Source organism: Rhipicephalus sanguineus, chromosome 5, assembly GCF_013339695.2.
Source record: "Rhipicephalus sanguineus isolate Rsan-2018 chromosome 5, BIME_Rsan_1.4, whole genome shotgun sequence".
NCBI lineage: Eukaryota > Metazoa > Arthropoda > Arachnida > Ixodida > Ixodidae > Rhipicephalus > Rhipicephalus sanguineus.
The window spans coordinates 5,822,029-5,843,993 of NC_051180.1; the positions used below are offsets into that span (position 1 = coordinate 5,822,029).

Sequence of the window (21,965 nt, forward strand, 5' to 3'; positions counted from 1 at the left end):
TTTGCTTGCCGACGCTCAGGGGCGTAGCCAGAAATTTTTTTCGGGGGGGGGGGGGGTTAAACCTTACTTTATGCATGCTCGTGCGTGCGTCTGTATGTGTGCGTGTATATATACGCAAGCAAAATTGGAAAATTCCGGGGGGGGGGTGAACCCCCCCCCCCAACTCCCCCCCCCCCACCCACCACCCCCTTGGCTACGCCCCTGCCGACGCTGACGCTTGGCTTCGACGTCGGCGTTGCCTACGGCGGGGTATTGCTTGCCGACGCGGCCGTTGCATTTCGGCATGTCGAGCCCGAGTTTCATCCGTAGCAGTTTCCCGCCGACGTTGCCGATTGCGCTGGGCATAAAGTTTCTTACTAAAATACCTAGAGGGGAATCTGGCGCTAGCGTCTACGCGGGCTCGTTGAGCGGCGCTTCAACCACCATGGGAATGATGGGAAGTACAGGCTTCGGATTTGCTTCGGATGGATTAGGTTCTTGAGATTCGTAACGCTCGTTTGCCGAGTGTAAAACAAAGCGATATGAAGTTGTTTCCAATTAAAACTTGCTTCATTCTTTTGTACGTAAAACTTATTGCAAAACGTTAGCGTGATCGTGAGCTAGAAGTGAAACCTAGACAAATTCAACCACCAGGGTATGCATTGCTCTGCAATTGTGTTCCAGATTTGGCATCACAATATAATGAATTACTTTCTTTACAACACTTGAAACAAGCGCGCTTGTCTTTCCCTCAAAAGTACGCATTATCTCTTTACGGAAATAACAGTACCGTCTTGAGTGAGAAACACTGAGCCTCTTCGATTTTCCCTGTTCGGGCAGCCAGACGGCAGCCCGAGGACTCCTTTCTGACAGGAAATTACGTCATTATGCGTCACTGTGACGAGGGTCAAAATTCTCGGGCAAGCGTCGGGCAGCCCGAGGCTGCCGCCACAGCATCATCATCATCGTCACGCTAGCGCAGCGAGCTCCGTGTCGTCTGCTACACCTTCGCCCTGTAGACACGGCGGCTTCGGCAGATGAGTTCGTTGTGCTGCTACAAGCAATCGCAGAACTGCTACACGCTTACGATGCGATTGAAGAGGAAAGCGGTGACGTGGAGCATCACACCATCAGCCTGTTGTTGGCCCGGCTAATGAGGTAGGATCGGCACCGTGTTCCGTTATACATCGAGATGGTTGTGCCAGCGTATGTGGACCTGGAGTTCAGAAAAATGTTTCAACTGTCCAGAAGCACAGCTGCGGCTCTTGTGAAAGAATTTGCGTGGTCCGCATTTTATCCGCAGGGCTAGAGTCGGAAGAACGAAGCTGTCAGCTGAGAAGACCGTGCTGATCGTGCTAAGCTATCTCGATCGGCACGCAAACTACAATGTATGTAGTTGCGGACAAATTCGACGTAAGTGGGTCGAGTGTGCACGGCGAAATTCGGCGTGTTCTTGACTTCCTAAATGCTATCAGTGCGAGAGAGATCAAGTGGCCGGACAGCAACGACATCGCACGAAGCAATTGAGCGTGCATTTCATGCGCTGTATCAACGCGAAGGGGCGGAAGCCGGCCTTCCAGGCGTCACCGGGGCCCTTGACGGCTATCACATTCGCATATCGCGACCATCAGAATCGGAGGAGAGCGACTAAAACCAAAAGAAGCTTTGGTGCTGCGCGAGGACACGAATTAAACGTAAACAACACAAAAACTACTCGCATGACACTGAAACGTACCTTCGATCACATACACGGGATTGCCATCGTGCAGCCCAACGCATCCGTTCTTCTAGGGAGGGCGCACTTCTGTCTGCACCTCGCTTAAAATAATATTTCGTGGCGTTAGGACAGACGCAGGCTACAAGTGAAATGCACGTTCAACCACTGTGAAAGCAGCGAACCGAAAAAGACTCGTCAAACGGAGCGGCGAACTTCTGCTCAAAGAATTCGCGAGCAGACGAAGCGACGAAAAAAAAAAAAAAAACACGCAGAAGAGCGCGTCGTCTGCTCGCTGCCAGCGTGCTGCCAGCGCAAAATCGTTCCGGCAGGAGAGCGAGTCCGCGGGCAGCCCGCTGGCTGCCGGAGAGGGAAAAACGAATGCGTTTACGGCAGCGTTCCGGCAGGTGGGCGGAGCTTCGGCGCTGCCGGAGAGCTGCCCGTGAAAAACGAACGTCTGGCAGGCTGTCGGGCAGCCCGCTGGCTGCCGTCTGGCAGCCCGAGCGAATAATCGAAGAGGCTCACTGAACGTATCATCTGCTGCGATGCCATATGCGTCTGTCCAAGTGGTCTGCCACTAACGCATCTCTCGTTTTGTTGTGAAGTCAAGTCAGAGGAGCGTGACGGTGCGTCTACTTAGCTTCGCCGTCGTTTCGCAGCCGATTTGAACGAGTTTTGACAAGTAGCGCTTATCACAAAACGAGAACTCTATGCAATTTCTTGCACTGGCATGGGACGCTACATCTATGCGCAGCGGTGAGTGCACGACGCCTTGCTAAAACTGTCAAATACAACCTGTAAAGCTGCAAAGTGGCAGCAAAGCAAGAAAGCTAGCGGTCTTCAGCCTCTTTGAACAACAAAGGCACTGCTTGAGCGCTTTGCAACGCACCCCACTACCCACGCCTCGCGAAGAACGAAACTGAAACTGTGGAAAAAGATCCTTAGACAGTTCGCTAGCTAATGCAATCCAATCCGAAGCCTGTACTGCTCATCATTCCCATGGTGGTTGAACGATCGCAGCGCCATTTTCGTCTCTAGGTTACTGTTTTTTTTTCACAAATATAAATTATGCAAATGTTAAAGCAGGTGTTTTCGCGTATGATATCAGTGATCACCTACCTATATTTCTTTGTTGCAACATACATATACGTAGTAAGAGGCCCGAGCTAAAACATTTTGCGCAGAAAATTACAGAAGAAAGTTTATCTACATTTCGTAGTGAAATAGAACATACTTCCTGGGAGGAAGTGTTCAGGTGTTGTGATGCGAATAGGGCCTACGAAATCTTTCTTCGTATTCTGAAACCTATACATGCAACTAGCTTTCCTGCCATTTGCGTCAAGCTAGGGCGGAAAATTCGAAAGCCCTGGATAAGCTCCGACCTTCTTTCTAGAATCGAGGAGTGACGAACAACCTATACTACAGATTTATTGAAACTAAAGACTGTGCACTGTTTCGCCAATTCAAATGATGCCGTAATCGCTTGGATATAAAGAAAGCTAGGCGTAACTATTTCGTAACCTATTTCAGCGCCGCAGCAGGATGCTTTGAGCTTATGTGGAAAAGGCTAAACACTGTCTTAAAAGTAAACGCCACTCCTGAAAAGATTACGAAATTAGAGATAAATGGTCAAGAGCTCTCAGGTACACTGCTTGCAGACGCTTTTAAGAAGCATTTTGTTAGCGTCGCAAACATTCCCGTTGGGCAACACAATCTAAATAGCCTTCCCTACATTAGAGACACAATATTTTTAAACGCTGCAAATGAGCTTGAAGTAATTTATATAGCTCATCACCTAAATAGCAGTAACGCAAAAGGCATAGGTGGTTTCCAGATTAAACCTACGAAGCATGTAATTGAACTATATTAGCCCCTCCTCTTTCTTACATTTTCAACCTTTGTCTAAAGCAGGCTGTTTTTCCCCGTGGAATGCAAGCCGCACGTGTGACGGTGTTATTTAAAAAAAGGTAATAAAAATGACATGGGTAACTATCGCCCTATATCTATTCTTCCGGTATTTTCAAAATTACTCGGAAAAATAATTTTGAATCGATTTACTGAATTTTAAGAAAACTTTATAATACCGTTCCAATTTGGTTTCCGCAGAGGTCTTAGCACTTAATTGGCGTTATTAGCTCAAAAAGACTTAATATTAACGGCACTTAGCGAAAGTAAATTAATCCTAGGAATTTTTGTCGACTTCACTAAAGCATTTGGTCTTATAAAGCACACCCTTTTAATAGAGAAACTGTTACGCTATGGCTACAGCGGCAAAGCGGCAGACCTCAATAAATCCTACGTACGCAACATCGTATCCAGAGAGTCGACATAAACCAGGATCTCTCTAGTCCCCTCGTCGTGTCTTCAGGTGTGCCACGAGGCAGTATCTTGGGCCCATTCCTTTTTAATCTCTATATCAATGATATTATCAACATAAACCTTCAGGCAAAATATATAATTTACGCTGATGATACCCGCTTCTTTTTAATAGGGAATTCGGTTGATGAATTAATCGATGAGGCCAACTTAACCTTAGAGAAGTTAGACAAATGGGCACGTCAAAACAGTTTTAAAATAAATACAAATAAAACAAAAGATATGGTATTTAGCAGTAAAAATAAAAAGATTAAGGTAAATAAAAATATATCACTAAACTCCTCGCCCATCGCCCTCGTATCCCGCTTTAAATCATTAGGCGTCGTCTTTCAAGAAACATTACGCTGGGATACACATGTCAATTGCTTAGCAACAAAGCTGTCTCAAGTGATTGGTGTTGTTTACCGCAATGCCACAGAATGTTATGATGCTAATTTTGAACAGTTTGTTTCAGTCCCGACTTAATTATTGTCACTTAGTTTTGGGGCACCACTACTCAAGGAAATCTACACATTATACACGTTCTACAAAAAAAGTTCCTACGCACAATTGAAAATGTCCCAAGTCACTTCCACACACGCGAATATTTCTTAAAATATAGGGTACTGCCAACCACAACACTGTATGATTACCGTTTGTGTAGGGCGTACAAACAAGAGTTAAAAACTAGATCGCATTTTCTTAAGGACCTTTCCAGGTTACAAGAAAACACCGTTGTATATGCAACACGTAAAAAGGAATACTGGAAAATACCAACAGTGCGAACAACATATGGAAAACAAACACCCAGAAATAACTTACCAAGATTATTAAACAGATTAATTTGCGAAGGGCTACAATTAGAGAACATGTCTTTTAAAGCTATACGCAGTTACTTTGAACTCAAGACAGATACCCTTGTACAACAACATTCTTCTGATGCCTCTCATTTGTAAATCTTGCACACGTGCATGTGTTTTCTTTCTTTTCTTGTGTGTTCTACAATAACCAAGGTTACGTGTGAAGAATGTTATTATCTTGCGTTTTTTCTTTGTCTCTGCAAAGTATTGCAATTTTGTAAAATTACACACTATTGTACTTTCTTCTATATGTGTCTTGTGTTGTATGTCAATATATTATGTCAATATATTGTTAATATATCGCTGCTGTTTAGACTGCTGCTTTTTTTTCTATGTGTATCTTGTGTTATATGTTGCTGAATTATGTTGATATATTTTTAATATATCACTGCCGTTAGCGCCAATGAGGGGGCCGGCGGCCTCGTCAAGCTGTCTAAATGACAGCTTTTTCCGCCCACCCCTTCGTATCAATCACTGTATTGATGCGAAAATAAATGTCATTGCCACTGTCATAGTCAAACTCTATGGCGCTGGGCTTCCCTAGCCCGGAGCTCGGGGTCCGCTTGTCGACGTTTACGTTGCGCTTCGGCGCGTCGAGCCTTCCGCTGCTCCGCGATCTCGCTAGGCGTTAAGTGGAGAGGGGGAGTGGAAAGGAGGTGTGTGGAGAGGGTTTGCGCATGCGCAATAAGGGTGATCACTCCGCACACCACCACCGGATTGAACTCCGCCATAATCTGCTTCGCATCTAAAAAAGGCGCGTCGCAGCAGAATATGGTCAGGAAAAGTCACAGTTTCGCTACAAGGGCGAAGCAATCAATGCGACAGCAAAAAAGTGGAATGTCACACGAGGAACGACAAGCAGCTGGATACTCGCAACGCGCCGCTGAAGCACAAAGAAGGACGCCCGAAAAGAACGCACAGGTATACATAGGACAAGCGTGAACCAACAGCCGTCACAGTTGTTACGTCTTTGTGCTTGAGCTACGCGCTGCAAGTGTCGATAATGGAGAATCAGACCCTCTTAGATTTTTCTTTTTCTTTTAAGCTGCGGCGCGTGGAGTGACCCTCTGCGTCTCCTGCCACACAGGGGCGCCTGACTCAAGGTGTGCCCGGTGTTCTTTTTTTAGGAGCTTGCTCCGTATGCTCGGGGCTTGTCCATCGCCGTTAGTAGCCGGGCGTGATACAGGTCAAGTATAACCATCTCAGCACACGCTCGCGCGAAAGAAAAGTCTTCTTCCTCTTGTTCTTCGAGCACCTTGATGATGACATTAACGCAGGCAAAATCACATATAGCATCGCCAGCTGTAGCATGCGGCGCTCGCTCCACTCCGGCACGTGCTCTAGTTTGATAGGATACCGCTAGAGGGCCGCAACTGCGCGCTTCCTCTCTCTTTCGACAGTCGTCAGTCAGTGCGAAAAAGACAAGGCGGCGGAGCGGAGGGCTCCCAAGGCGCAGCAGCGCGGGCTTTGCCGCCAAGACCCTGCGGTGAGAGCTCGCGAGGCCGAAGAGAGACGTCAGCGTCGTGCAGACCCCGAGATAGAAGCCCGCGAAGCCGAAGCATCCGGAAGCGGCGGCAAGAGAACCTCGAAGAGGTACGGGCGCGGGATGCAGCGGCCAAGCGCCGAAAGCGGTGGTTACCTGAAGTAGGTGGCGCCAACGCGCGCTTCAAACGCGATTTCCTCGACCACACGTTCGGCCACAGCTGCAAGGTCTGCGACCGCTTGTGGTTCGACAACAACCTGACCACAATGGCTACTATAACAACGCGTCACGTCTTTATTTGACAGTAGAGGAATTGTACGGAGCATTCACGGTTTACCCGATTATCTCCAAGGAAGCTTCGAAAGAAAATGTACCATATCCACTTCGTGGATATGGTACATTTTCTTTCGTTCCACATCATGAGTGAGTACAGCAGGCCCGAAGCCAGGGAGGGGCCAGCCCCCCCTCCCCCCCCCCCCGAAGTTTTGATGACACATGGTGGTGTTTTATCGAAAATAAATCATGAAAATAGGCGTTTTTCTCAAATAGTCAAGGTTTTCAACAAGTGCCCCCCCCCCCCCCCGAAAAAATTCCTGGCTACGGGCCTGGGGTACAGAGAGGGGCCACTTTGTCGTGCCCGCATCAAGGGAGGTTTTCAAATTGAAAGAACAATGTAGGAGCGCTGCATGATAGCAAACACGCCCAAACTCCTCCGAGATCTGCGTACCGCAAGCGGTAAGTGGTTCATATAAATGGCTCGCCGTTATTTTGCCGGCGTATGCAAGGAATTCCCACTTACACCACGCGGGATTCGGTTCTTAGCAATAGAACCGGGATTTTTAAAATACGATATGCTCTTTCTCCTTGGTTTGCACAGTATATGGCGAAGCCGCGTGGCAGTTAGGCATTGTGATTTAGATGCTCGGCCAGTTCGTATTTATTTTATTGAACAAATATGCAAGTTGCGAGAAGTACTTGCAAAACTTTGCTACGATGATGAACTACTGAATGTTATGGACGACCTGTGTCATCTGAAACCATTTTAAGCGTGTGTGGCACGTGGCATATTATGTATAAGCTATAACACTAAGCTTGAAGCTTAGTGGAGATGTATTTGTTTTCGTTTGAATGTTACATTCTGCAATAAAGACAAAAGAAAAAGGTATGCATTGCGTGTGGTTGAGTTGCCTAACGCAGCGCGCTGGGGAGCGAGAGGTCGATGGTTCGAGTCCCCGGTCGGGCGCTTCGGAACTTTTCCTTCTACGTTATTTTTCTTTGTGCCTTTCTATATACAGGGTGTCCCAGCTATCACGCAGCACGATTTAAAAAAAAGAGGAACGGCGTTACGCGAATCAAACCTACAACATATTGTTCCTAGTACACTAGAGTAGCCACTGCTATTTTTTTTCGTTAATTAGGTTTAATTAATTAGTCATAATTATATTTCTAACTCGACAAGTACTCGCCTAATTGTCAAAATGTCAATGAGGCGTATGTAGGCATATTCAAATGGCATCTAACTGCGCTACTTTCAATAACGTGCTAATTGCGCGCTCATTTTTTCCGCCTGATCAAGAAAGCCCGCGAAATATGAAAAGTGACACGTGACTAGAGTGTTGCGTGCGTCGGGAACCAACGCCCTCAAACAGGCTCCCTATGAGGCAGACAGTATCAAGGAAAAAATGCAGAAAAAAAAACGTATCGCCCTATCTGCCACTCCCCGGCCTAGAAACGCACCGCTTGGTTTTACAGAGTCAGGCCGTAATCGGAACACCTGCCGCGTTATCAATGAGAACAGTCGGCCGTGAGATATGGATGACTGCGGCGTACTATCGAACGGATTGAATTCCAGCGAAATTGCACACATATCGCTGGCGCCCGACCTGTACCCTTGCCAAAATGCGGAACGATGTCTTTCGCAACAGGCAACAGGCAAAGCGGTTGTTTGCAGTAAGCTTATTTGAGGGCGCTGGTTTCCTTTGCGGGTGGGAGCGTAGTCACGTATTATGAACTGATCGCGCCCGGCGCGCTCGCAGCGTGCCAACTCTGTTACGTCAGACCGGAACTACCCGTCACATGGGAGTGACGAAATTTCGCGGCCGACTCCGCTGCAACGGAGTCGGCCGCGACTCGCCGGCTCCGTTGCAGCGGTAGCCTGTAGGCCGATAAGTTCGTGATGGTTTCTTGGCCCGTGGCCAGAGAGTTGGCGCGCGTGACGGTGCAAGTTGTAGCGAGCGCTGGCCAAGAAACTACCGCCAACTCATCGGCCCACCTCTGCAGCGGAGCCGGCGAGTCGCGTCCGCAGCTAATTTCGTTCGCTCAAACCACGGCTGAGGGCAGCACTTTCGCTGCGCGCGAATGCGCTAGTCACGTGACTTTTCTTGTATTCCGCGGGCTTTCTTTGCAGCTTGGAAAAAATTGATAAACGTGAGACTTTCTTTATCGCAAATAATGCAATGGAGGTTTCTGAAGATGCTCTCTAACGTAGCAAGTCGCATTTCTCGCCTAAAGTCAATATTTAGCAATTTAGTTAAATAATCCTAATAACAAGTTAATTAATTACAGAAGAAATATTGTCTGTAGTGCGCAAGGTGGCTGTCAGCGATTTGCAACTTATTTCACTCGCCTGCCTCTAATAGTGTATTTTTTAACGCTGGGACACCCGGTATAAGCCCGAGGCAACCTTACCGCACATGCGCACACAACAATAGCTCTAAACTAAAACGTGTAACAGGTACGACAGTGTATTAGATACGAGAAGACATGATATCATATTCAGATGGGTGCAGGCACAAAGAAGTAAAGAAGACGTAAGAAGGACAAAGAAGCGCGTTTGCGCTGTAATTTTTACCTCGGGAATATGCACCAACTAGAGCCAAAAGTTTGAGTGACCAGAATCGACGCCCGCAGGGAACGCGAGCCGTGGCTTCACGTGCCACTGCCAATAGCCGTCTTTATTTTCTGCTCTTGAGGCCGCGCACCCTCCGGTTTTGTTCGCCGCCCAAAGGAGGCCGCTGCAGGGTCTTGGGACATAAGGTCCCTATATTTTTAAAGGTAGCGACAACTTCACGCGCGCCCTCTCGAGGGGTCCAAGGAGCACCGATAGCAGACGACGCGCCGCTCGCTCCCGTCAATATTGCGGGCGCCCGAAACAGAACTCGGTGCTCGCTTGAACCGTTAAATTATTGCCATTTGTAGCCTAAGATACTAATCAGTTATCAAATGATCAAACTACAGGGACAATAACTTTAACGAGCACGGAGCACGTTAAATATTGAAATAAAACGCGTGCGTTTCCGAAGCAGGTTCCGAGCGGGTTCCCCACAGCAACTGCCATGCAGGGCATTTTTTTTTGCATATTTTGACATTCAGCGTAACTTGAAGAACAGGTGGTGTTTGGGTGAGTTAAAAGTGCTTGTTTTCTAGCTCGAATAAAATAGGCAGGTAGTCAGCGTACTGGTACTTTCGGAAACTTCATCGGGCACCTAGCGCTCTTGTATTGCGTAGAGCAAAATACGCGCTATTATTGGTTTGACTGTGTTTGCCAGCGTTAGGCAATCTTCCCACGGTTACACGGTATTTTTAACTAAGCTTATTTTGTTTATACTCTAAGAGGTTTACTTAGGAGAAGAGGGGATATTCCACAAATGCAGTTGCACTGCATATGAGGAATATGCATGCTGCCCCCGCTGCCTCCGTGTCCCGCAGATATAAAGGTACGTTGCAATGTTACCCATCATCATCATCATCAGCCTGTCTACGCCCACTGCAGGGCAAAGGCCTCTCCCATGTTCCGCCAATCAACCCGGTCCTGTGCTTTCTGCTGCCACGTTATACATAGAAACTTCTTAATCTCATCTACCCACCTAATTTTCTGTCTCCCCCTCACGCGTTTGCCATCTCTTGGAATCCAGTCAGTTACCCTTAATGACCACCGGTTATCCTGCCGACGTGCTACGTGCCCGGCCCATATCCATTTCTTCTTCTTGATTTCAACTATGATGTCCTTAACCCTCGTTTGTTCCCTGACCCACTCTGCTCTCTTCCTGTCTCTTAAGGTTACAGCTATCATTTCCTTTCCATCGCTCGCTGCGTCGTCCTCAATTTAAGTTGAACCCTCTTTGTAAGTCTCCAGGTTTCTGCTCCGTAGGTAAGTACCGGTAAGATGCAGCTGTTATATACCTTCCTCTTGAGGGATAGTGGTAGATTACCATTCATGATTTGATAATGCTTGCCGAATGAGCCCCAACCCATCCTTATTCTTCTAGTTATTTCACTCTCATGGTTCGGCTCCGCGGTTACTACCTGTCCTAAGTAGACGTACTCCTTTACAACTTCCAGTGTCTCGCCACCTATCGCAAAGCGCTGTTCTCTGCCAAGATTGTTCCACATTACTTTAGTTTTATGCATATTAATTTTCAGACCTACTCTCCTACTTTCCGTATCCAGTTCAGTAATCATGAACTGTAATTCGTCTCCCGCGTTACTCATCAATGCAATGTCATCAGCGAATCGTAGGTTACTGAGATACTCTCCATTAACTCTGATCCCTAACTCTTCCCAATCTAGGGCCCTGAAAACCTCCTGTAAACACGCGGTGAATAACATTGAAGAGATCGTGTCTCCCTGCCGTACAGCCTTCTTTATTTGGATTCTGTTGCTTTCTTTATGGAGGACTATAGTGGCTGTGGATCCGCTGTAGATTTCTTCCATTATGTTTATATAGGCTTCGTCGATGCCTTGATTCCGCAGTGCCTGCATGACTGCTGATGTCTCCACCGAATCAAATGCCTTCTCGTAATCTATGAAGGCTATGTGTAGGGGTTGGTTGTATTCCGCGCATTTCTCTATCACCTGATTGATAGTATGAATATGGTCTATTGTTGAGAATCCTGTACGAAATCCTGCCTGGTCCCTTGGTTGATTGAACTCTAATGTCGTATTAATTCTGTTAGCAATTACTTTTGTAAATAGCTTGTAGACAACGGACAGTAAGCTTATGGGCCTGTAATTTTTCAGGTCCTTGGCGTCCCCTTCCTTATGGATCAAGATGATGTTGGCATTCTTCCAAGATTCTGGTATCCTCCCCGTCGAGAGGCACTTCGTATACAGGGTGGCCAGTTTCTCTAACATAATCTCTCCACCGTCTTTCAACAGGTCTGATGTTACCTGATCCTCACCAGCTGCTTTGCCTCTTTGCATTCCCTTTAAGGCTTTCTTTACTTCTCCTGTCAATACTGGTGGAATGTCAGATTCCTCTGCGCTATTACTCCTTCTTACGTTATCATCCTGAATGCCTCGGCTGCTGTACAGATCTCTGTAGAACTCTTCCGCTACCAATTTGAAATAAATTTGGGGTTGCATACACGTACAGGCCCTAAAACGAGACTACAAAAGCAGAGTTAGGTGGCTTTTTGTAGAGATGCAAGAGAACAAAAGAGCACTAGCTTATTGCAAAACTGGGTTTTATTGCATGAATTCATAACAAACTTTTTCTTTGGAAGTTTTTTGTGAGCACTGATTCCCCCCCCCCCCCTCTTTCGCTTGCAGGGTGGCTTCCATTCCTTCTGCCTTGCAAAATTAGCAAAGATGCTTGGTGCGGCGTATATGGTTTCAGTTGTTTCCTCCCAGTGTATTGCAGTATAATTTATTCGAACTTCTCAAAAGCATAGTGATCCTCTAGGGGAAGCATCACGCGGAATGCTTCAACGAAGAAGCCTTAATCGATCTCGCACACAGCAATGCGGCAAAACACGGCAAGGTGTGGCAAAACACTAATCCCAAATGCTCATTTCCCTGTGAGCTTGTAGTGTTGAAGCCACCCCGGTGAGAAAAACAAAGGCAGCTTTTTTGGGTTCCGAGCTATAAAAGTTAGAGATACGGGGTGTGACTCTACATTGACTAATACGCACAAATCTACGGGATAAAGAACGTCGAAGCAATAATATCGTTGCTAAGATAATGCTCATGCACATGCACGAACAAAAGCACGCCGGCCAGGCGAAAGGCTGTTTGAAGTTATAACCATTACAAAATCACTTAGTTCGCATAGCGGAGTGTTTTCTGTGGGCACAAATTTCTTGCGACTGATTTTGTTTGGCCTTCCTTCAGCATATATTTTTGACACCGCGAGGAAGGAAAAAAAAAAAAGAAAAGCTTTTTTCTGTCCGCGCGGGGAGGCAACCGAAGGCATAGAGACCCGGTACACTAGCACGTCACGCTCCAAACATTAAATTCAAACGCGGAATTCCCGCGTCCACTCAATTTCAGGTACATAAACGCTTCTAGTTTGCAACAACAATGTGACAGAGGGGCGTAAAGTACTCTCTACTTGCTAAAATCACCCCACTCCACGCTTGAAAACACAGTGATCCGTACCGATCGCCGGCACAGCGCTGCCGCCGCTGGACCCTATGGGCGGGGCGCGAAGGCGGAAAGGTCACGTGTCGAAAACCGACCAATCGCAGGGCGCGGCGGCTGGATCAAGACCTTTCACTACTTTTGAAAGATAGAGGGACTTTATTGGGACATTTATTGGGACTATAGTGAACTAGAACATGTATCCTAGTGGTGCGAACGGAGGAGCCTGGCAATGCAGCGGTTGAAACCGAACGCGTCTCCTCGCCGTAAGGATCGCGGCTGCACTTTTAAAGACGATAGTCTTTCTTGGGATACCTAAACGGAGAAATTTTGGTCTGTCTTTCTGTTTGTCGGCACGTCCCTCGATTCAACCACTTGGCCAAAGTTGAACCACTTGCCCAAGGGCCAGCCATCTTGAACGGCTGACTAGGTTCATACTTGTGTACATTGTCGACCAAAAAGCAAACATTACGCATATTTGAGGCGCAACATCATTAGGTAAGTATTAGGTGGTGTGTTCCTTTAATAGAAAGTGCATACATACGTAATTCTAAAGACCCTAGTTTCTTAAGCTGCGCTGAAACTTGCCTTCCTCCATGCCCTCTGCACGAGCTCATTGTTGTGTTTCGGTTTCGGTTCTGTATTGCACTGTACGAATGCCATGGGGCGCCGCTCTGGCATTCCTGTTTTAGCCAGGTGACGTGTAAATAAAAGAGTGTGTGGAGAGTACTCGTTGAGTGCGGAAGTTTCTTCTGCTTCAGCGCTTCGTGCCAAACCGCGTGTTCGGGCTGGCTGGCGTTCCCGCTGGTCGCGTTGGTCACCGCCGGTCTTCGCCTGCTGCTGCGCCGGGACTACCAGCCCGCAACACAGCACTCATGTTTCCCGACGTATTGCCAGATGACGTCCATATCTCACGCAGCGCCTCTTCTATCGTCTTTAGACGACATTTGCAGCGAAGCACGCAGATACGCGGCCAATTTTTTTCTAGCGTTCCGACGCGTTCGCCTATAGTGGACTCACTATGCGTTGCTCTTCCCCGCAGTTATTATTATTATTATTATTATTATATTATTATTATTATTATTATTATTATTATTATTATTATTATTATTATTATTATTATTTTGACAAGCGTCCAGAGCTTACCGCACTGCTCGGCGCCGCCTTTGAAGAACGGTGAGACGCCGTGAGCTGGTGTATCACTGGCGTCTGAAATATGGTAGCTGCGTCTTAGTCGAAGCAGCTGTAGTGAAATATAAAGAAAAATATAATGGTATGATAATAAATTATAACGATTCCAGTTCACTACAGACGCCGCTTAGACACCGCAGTTGTACGTCCTCACCCGAAAGCGGAGAAAGCGCGCATCAAGGCACCTTAAGTGTCCGCTGCCGTGACATCGTGTAGTTGTAAAGGCTTTCCAGATGTTAACTAGCGTATTTCGGCGTGGTGCTTCAAGAAACTGCTTAGAAAATCATCTCGCTTTCTTCTAATGTGTTGACTTGCAAATAATGAAAACGAAAATTATCATCCCCAGAGTAATGTCCACTTTTCGATCCCACGCACTCGCTGCGTGCGAGTTGCCTAAAATTAGAACGACATTATTCTCAATCGCGGATACAATTACGTATATACGTTGTTTCAGCCTCCTGAAACAGCTGAGTACAATATTCCTTGGAAGTTAGTCGAAACGAATGGCATAAACGTTCTCTGTTAAACGCGTTATACAGTTTTATTTGGGCATCCGCAGCAGCTGTGCGGACGCAGCCTGCCAGCTATTCCTAATGACAGGTTGCGTCCACATATATGCAGTGGGCGCTCAACTAAAACTGTCTATTAATGCACGGAACCGCTACAACGACGCGGAACGCGCAGAAAGGCACACAAGAAACGCGCGCAAGCGCCTACAGCAGAAGGGGCGGTGCGACTAGAAAAAGTGGCACTGGCGCCACCTGGATTTTTCTTCGCCAAGAGGAACGCCTGAACCCTCCCGTTCGCGCCACTAGGAAGTTGGTTCTAGTTCACCATAATTGGGACATAAAGCACCTGAAACTTCGTAAAGTAGCGACGCTCTCCTCCTCCGCTCTCGCTCCTCCTCGGTATCCGCTCCTTCGCGCTCTCTTTTCGAACGTGGCGCCACCTACCTTGGTCCTGCGTAGCAGACGCCCTTTCGCGGAGATAGCGCTTGCTTGCCAGGCAGCGCGCTGTAAGCATTCCCACCAGCCGTCTAGCTCTTAATATGTATATTTGTTGTTTTAATTAATTTTTGTTCGGGGGATGTTAGCGCTCTTATATAACCCCGGCTACTCCTTTTCGCAAATATAATTCGGAAAAATCACAGCAATGAAAAAAGATTGCATAGAAGAGCAGCAAGGAAGAGTTCGTGTATCTTCTTCTAGAGCACAGAATTTCTCTCCGATGGCTTATGCACATTTATCAGCTGCACCTTTTGCTCTTTGATAGCTTATTCTAAAATTATGTAAACGAGCGTAACGGTGGCCCATGACAGCTCTGTGTAGTGCCGCGTAGAGTATACGATATGTGCAGGGAGCATGCGTTTAATTGGTAAAACTGGCAGTTTTTTTCATTCGTAAGGTAGTTTTTACATTGGTAAATTTCAACTCACGAGACGCACTGCAGTCCCTGGAGTCCTAGTCCTGGACATCAGGCGCTTAGGCAAAACTCACAGGGTCCCTTATGCATTCGCCTAAGACGACTCGAAGGCGAAAGCCATTTTCTTGTTCCTCTCCACTTGACGTTTTCATCCTCCCCCTCCGAAAGCTTTCTGCACCTCACCAGGTTTTGCATTGCCTCCGTGATGGGCCCAACGATCACGGAGGCAATTCAAAGAGAATATGTCATCTGATGTCATCGTGTGACTTCATCGTGACGCCACCATGACGTCAGCAGTTTTGGCGAGTTGTGACGTCATTATGACGTCTTCGCGGGATGATATTTTGGACCACTCGTGTTGACGCCGCCGACGGTCAGATTTAGCGTTCGATGAGGCATCTAAAGCTTTCGCAATAATATTGCACCAGAAGGCGTACATCAATTACCGTTGATATATTTGGACGGGGTTGGCTGTTTCGTGAAGTGATTAAACGCACCAACCGTACTGCGCAAGTGCGCCTTGTAGATGTATCTGACATATGAAGTATATCGCTGAATGAACGAGAAAGCGAATGTAAAAACTAGGGTGTCACCGTAAACGTTTCCTTCGCGAGACTTCCACTCACGGATATAAACCTTCACAACAAATAGCACGTTAACTTAGGCGCGAAATGGCATGTATACGTGAGGTTCCCAAAAGAAGAACGCACCCTACGACTCGGTTGGGAACGCACGCTTTGCATAGCTACCTTCGCATCGCAAGTCCACCGGCTGATCGGTCAACGTAAAAGAGCTAGAAAAAGATATTTCATCTTAATTAAACGAGAACGCAACAAAAACAAATGGATAGTATAAATCCTAATGCGAGTTTTCGCACTCAAGCTTTTTTATTCAAAGAGCTGCGCCGAATCTATGAAGTTTCGCAATCACATTGTTGATCGTCTGTCCGCGTGCATGACGCTATAGCTGCACACAAACCAATTCCGCGAACTCGAACCAGTCGGCGGATCACGTCGTGCAGAAAACGTAACCACCTATTGTTGAGAAAGAAACAAGAACAAAGTAAAGACCCCGCAGAAGCAGTAACAAAACGTGCGTGAGAGATGGCGACGTACTGCAGTGCGATGCCTGCTCTACTATACGGCGTTAGAGCGGGCATCGAACTTTGCGAACCTCGACGCATACTTACACTATGAGAGACGCGCAACTTACCTCACAGAGTCAAGTCGAAAATGTCGGCCTGAAGCTCTCCCTTCCGATTGTGGGCAACCAAGTCTTTCGTCGCAGCTCGTTGCGTTTTACCGGATGGCATCATGAGGAGCGTTTTGCCTTGGCTATACTTGTTCTGACATCAGAAAGCGCAGCAGCCACCCATGGCAGCCAACAGCGACATCGGTCTTGGGCGAACAGTATTTCACAGCACAACGCGCACGGAATGACAAGTGCGTATCTATGAAACATGTGCGCTGTGCACCAGTGAGTCCACGCTTCACGAGCAAAGATGGCAGTCCAGAGCGACGGTAAACAAACCAATGCTGCGCGCGGTCCCACGTGACGGCAGCTGACCAATACCGACACGGCGTCAGGCTCTGAGAGGGCGGAGGAGGGAGAAAAGAGAGGAGGCGCGCTATAGAGCACGTATGTTGCTACTTTACGAAGCTTCAGGGGTTTTATTAGGACAGCGCGAGCGCAACAGTCCGAGAGTGGCTTGCATTCTGCGCATGCGCCCTGGCGGGCCGCAAGTTTCTTGAGTCCCCACTTCTAAATCTCCTTACCCCCGTATTCAGAAACGCTCCTCGACTTGACTTGCCACCGCCTTGGGCAGCGCGTTCGAAACGCGTTTGTGCTGCCTTGGCACAGCCTAAAGGCAGCGCGTTGGAAACGCGTTGAAGGCGGTGGCAAGTCAAGTTCAAGTGAAGGAGCGTTTCTGAATACGGGGTTAGTGTTTCGCCGGAGTTGGTATGTGCTCCTCCAACTTGTACTTTGACATACAGGGCGTGGTCGACCGTGCTGGCGCGATTATCTGCTGAGGGGGAGTTTTGTACGTCTTGTGCTTTCACCGCAGTTTGCGTTGAAGCTATAGACCGCACGAAGGTCACTATGCTCGCTGCAGCGGCCGCGTCTGCGAAAGGCGTGAGCTGCTGCTAGAAGAGCCAAAGTAAGGGCTAGTTGAAGTAACAACTGTGACAGTTCGTGCTCGTCCTGCGTATACCTGTGCGTTCTTTTAGATGTGAAGCAGCTTATGGCGGAGTTCAATCTAGTGTGCGGTGTGACCACCCTTACTGCGCATGCGCATCCTCCTCTCCTCTCCTACGCTCCCCCTCTCGCGCGCCTCATTTTCTGCTGCGCAACGCTGCGGTGAGCGCCAGCGCATGCGCGTCTCCTCCCCCTCTCTCCCCTCTCCTACGCCCCCCCTCTCGCGCGCCTGTCGACCGCGTTACCCGCTCGCCTTGTGAGAAATAACGGCCAGGCTAGAGGGAACACACGACGCGCGTAGCGTTCCTCTTCGCGTTCCACGACGCGAGGTCGGTATACTCGCGGACAACTTTTCTTGGCAATGAAGCGAAGGCTACAGAGCCACAATGCACGTATCTTACCGCTAACGAATGTAGTCCCACAATTGCATCCGTATTTTCTGAGTGAGATATATAAAACACCCCTTCATTTTCTACATGTAGCTTTTTGAGGCGGAACGCAGCGCACACAAGCAAGATATTTGTATTTCTTTTACTTTATACGTTGTCACCTCGCGTTCTCGCGTGCGTGAAAAAGTCGCGCCTTTTAACCATACGTTGGACGCTAAGCAGCGTTTGCGTCGAAATGCTACGTTAGCGATCACTTTCCACGGCGTTACCAGACGCGCGCCAAACCGGGCTACTTCGCGTAGCAGTATGCACATGTGCAGACGCTCCGCCCCCGTAGCTTTCCCTTCATTGCCAAGAAAAGTTGTCCGCGAGTATAGCATGCCCGACGAACGCCAACGGAACGCGATCGCGCAAGTGCTCTGGCTTCGCATCGTCTCATGGTCCCCTTTCGCGGGAGATGGTGTAATTTTTTCGTGCGTCTTTCTTTAAGTTTGAAACAAGTCGCGATCAGGAATTCTGCGCACGGACGTATTTCGCAACATGCCCTGAGAATTCTAACCCAGAGCGAGGAATTTATGTGTTCGGAAGAACGTAGATATCTAATTTGGTTCCCGGCACACACAAACACAGCCACCTACAACCCGAACGAAACGGTCCACGCGCTGTCGCGAGAACTAACCCGCCGCGCAGCCCAAAGGGTACCCTCGTCGGGAGATGCTGTTGCCGAAAACGAACTATTAATGAAAGACAGAATAACCAGCTATGGAGAATACACAAAGTACTATCGAGACTTGAGGAGGATTTTCCCTCCGCCTCACCCAAAATTAGATAGAAAACAGGCGACAGAGTGGCGCACATTGCAAACCAATTCTTATCCCAACCCTGTTCAGTTACGCAGGATGTTCCCAGAGATCTACCCAGATTCAATATGTAAAGCATGTAGAATAGAAGAGGCCTCCCTAAGCCATATGCTATGGGGGTGCTCCAATCAGCAGACAGACTCCCCAGAACCTCTCCGGGAGCGATGGCGGAAAACGCTGCTCAGCTCCGATCTACAGGACCAAACCTGGGCTATCCAGCAGGCCAGGGAGGCTAGTGGAAGACAAGGTCTTCCGTCCTCCATCTGAGCGGTCTGGCCCGGACCAGCAACTAGCCGGATCTTGGAATAAAGTTGTTTCATTCATTCATTCAGCAGCGCGCTGCAAGTGTTGAGCTGTGACAGTTGTTAGTTCGCACTCACCTTGTGTGTTTTCTTTTCCTGCGTCTTTTGTACCGTTGAGCAGCGCGCAGCAAGTTTCTAGCTGCTTGCCGTTCTTCCTGTGACATTCTAATTTCTTGCTGTCGCATTCATTAGGCAGTTTTAGAATAGCGTACGCAAAGCTTTGCGTTGGCTTTTCGCGCAACTGCGCATGCGTCGTACGCTAACCGCTTGCGGGCTCCCGTTAAGTGACGGAAATAGCGGGCCGCAAACGCTAACGCTAACTTAGCGTACGCTATTCTAAAACTGCCTATTGCTTCGCCCTTGAGGCGAAACTGTGCCGTTTTTATACCACCCCACTTCAGCAGGACACGGCTGCATCTTGGCCCGGTGGAGCGTACGCGCTGCCAATGCCCGTGTCTGGCTGCCCATCGGCGTCGGGCTTCGTGTGGCACACGGGCTGCCGCTTCCACGACATCTTCTACAATGTCGTCGAGGACGACAGGATCCGCCATTGGAGCGACGGCATCAAACTTCAAGGTGACCACATCTCTCATTATATACAGACTTCAAGTGCGCCATTCGTTCCTGATTATTCGAGTCAGTGAAAAAGCTGTATGTCCTGCGAGATTGTGGGACGGGCAAAAGGTCCCGTTTAGGGGTCGGCCAAGAGTCCTCGAGTTCTGGCGGCTTCCTCGTCCCGCTGAACGGCCCAAAGTTGACCTTCAAGTGCAGAGCTGCGCACCACTGTCTGCCAGCGCTCGCGGAGGTGATCGCTAGAGGCTTCATCCCCAGCGTTGTTTGTTACCCCTCGCCGTTCAAATAATGTATGTTCCAGAGCGTCTCTACAACCACACTGCTTGTATTTAAGAAAGGTAGGCTATCAGTTTCCAATCACCGTCCCGCCTCAATTCACTTTTCATTAATAATATTTACTAATGTCATCGAAAATTTATTTCGCTTACATAAATACTCGAAAAAAATGGCCTTATAATGCCAAGTCGGATTTCGCATTGAAGCTTGCCCTGCTGTCAGGGTGTCCGAACGAATTGTTTTTCGTTTCGTTTCACCGCAAAAAGTTCCGCTCCGTTTCTGTTCTGGAACGAAAAAAAAGAATGTTCCGTAAGGGTTCGTAACGGCTTTTATTTGTATGCAAAAATTTGAAGTTAAGGTAATCATAAAAAAAACATTGGATTTGTGGTATAGTTACTAAGCGCTCTTCTTAAGAAAGTGGGAGAGGGGTAAAACACGTTCTTCAGAGGAGCGGAAGTAACTGTACCACGAATTCCTACCAACTAGCACAAACCAGTATACACTTCAAAGTCCAGTGCTGGGCAGTATTGAACATACATGTATCTTAGATACTATCTTAGATACTCTTTGGGTATCTTGTATCTGTGTCGCGATACGTCTCGCAAGACGAGTATCTGTATGTGCTATTTCCGATACATTCAATAATGTATCGTGTATCTTAAGATACAAGATACTCCTATCCGCGATGAGCAGCGCCTATAGGGGCGCCACTGAAAGCCGCGTAGCGGCGGCCGATGGAACCGCTGGTGGGTCGCGTAGCAGACGCTTCATTTGCGCGCGTGCGATTTGCCGCTTGTGCGCGTCCCAGATAATTACTTTTGCGGCGATAGTATGCGCAAAGGAGCCGCACTTTATAATAGTGGACATGTGCCCGATGTCACAGCTGTGTGGGACGACAATGTACGTCACCATACGCGCCAAGTGTTTGCCGCAGACAAGCGTCAACGAGCTTCCCTACGAAGTGGAGCTCATCGTAAGTACACCGCCTTCGTTATAACGTCGCGATCAATAATGCCTGCATGCGTTGACGCGTGAACCAACGTTTTTTCTCGACACAGTAGCTTCGTTTACGTGCCATGTGTTTATATAGTACATTTTGTGGGAGTGCTGTCACAGCGGCGTATAGATTTCACAGGTGCGGCCACGCGAAGGGTCAGCGTTGGTAAAACTTTGAAACCAGCACGATTACCTTTTGAAAAAATAAACGATACACTTGTCATCATCGGTGCAGATGCGCACAGCGAACATTCTGCACCGATGATCGCATTCCAGTGCCATAAGTAGGTAGAATGCAGCCGATTTCGTCCAGTACACGCGTGATTCCACGGCGCTTTTGTAAAGGAGCCGTCACCTTCCCCACATTCTCTGGCATTGCGCTTCGCGCCATTCGTTTTTCAAGAGAGCCTAGGCATCGCGTCTTATCACTAATAACAACCTCATGTCCATTGTAGCGTCTACAGTGCAGGCGAGGTGACCAAGTGTAAACGTAGTAGCGTTCGCTGAATACGTAGCGACATAAATGGAGAAATAAAAACACGGTAATCGTTCTAACACTGCCGTAAACAAAGCGCGATTGCTTACTTTCTACGTCGTACAGCCGCAATCCACCGCCGCCGTCGCTCTCGCTCATGAAATAGCACCGGAAACCTGTAGAAGTGCGTTCCTGCGATTTTTTGTGTGTGTTTGAGCAGCCGACAACGCAGAAGTTATTTTTCGACATCGCTGAGGCCCGACAGCGTCGTTAAATCACGACGAAAACACATCCATCCGTGCACTCGCGTAGACGCTCGCGGGAACACTGCTCGCCGGGACCCGTCAGCGCTTCTGAGCCGTGGCGGCAGATGGCGTCGTCGGCGCTTTGCGCATCGCCTATAGGAATACCACCGTACGAAACAATAATCGCTGGCTGAACTCCGCTTCTCAAGCTGGTACTGGTGCTACTAAACCACATGAATAAAACTAAGCCCAGTGACATCATTTTATTTTTCCGCCAGAGTCCACTAGT

The 21,965-nt window shown here is 48.1% G+C and overlaps 1 protein-coding gene across 1 annotated transcript in view; it reads left to right on the forward strand.

Moving 5' to 3' along the window:
* Positions 1 to 21,965, forward strand: part of LOC119393144 (uncharacterized) — a 445,271-nt gene that overhangs the window by 104,049 nt on the left and 319,257 nt on the right. Inside the window, exon 12 of the mRNA XM_049415849.1 lies at positions 19,513 to 19,687. Within this exon, the coding sequence (XP_049271806.1) occupies positions 19,513 to 19,687 (175 nt within the window). The remainder of the gene's footprint in view (positions 1 to 19,512; positions 19,688 to 21,965) is intronic.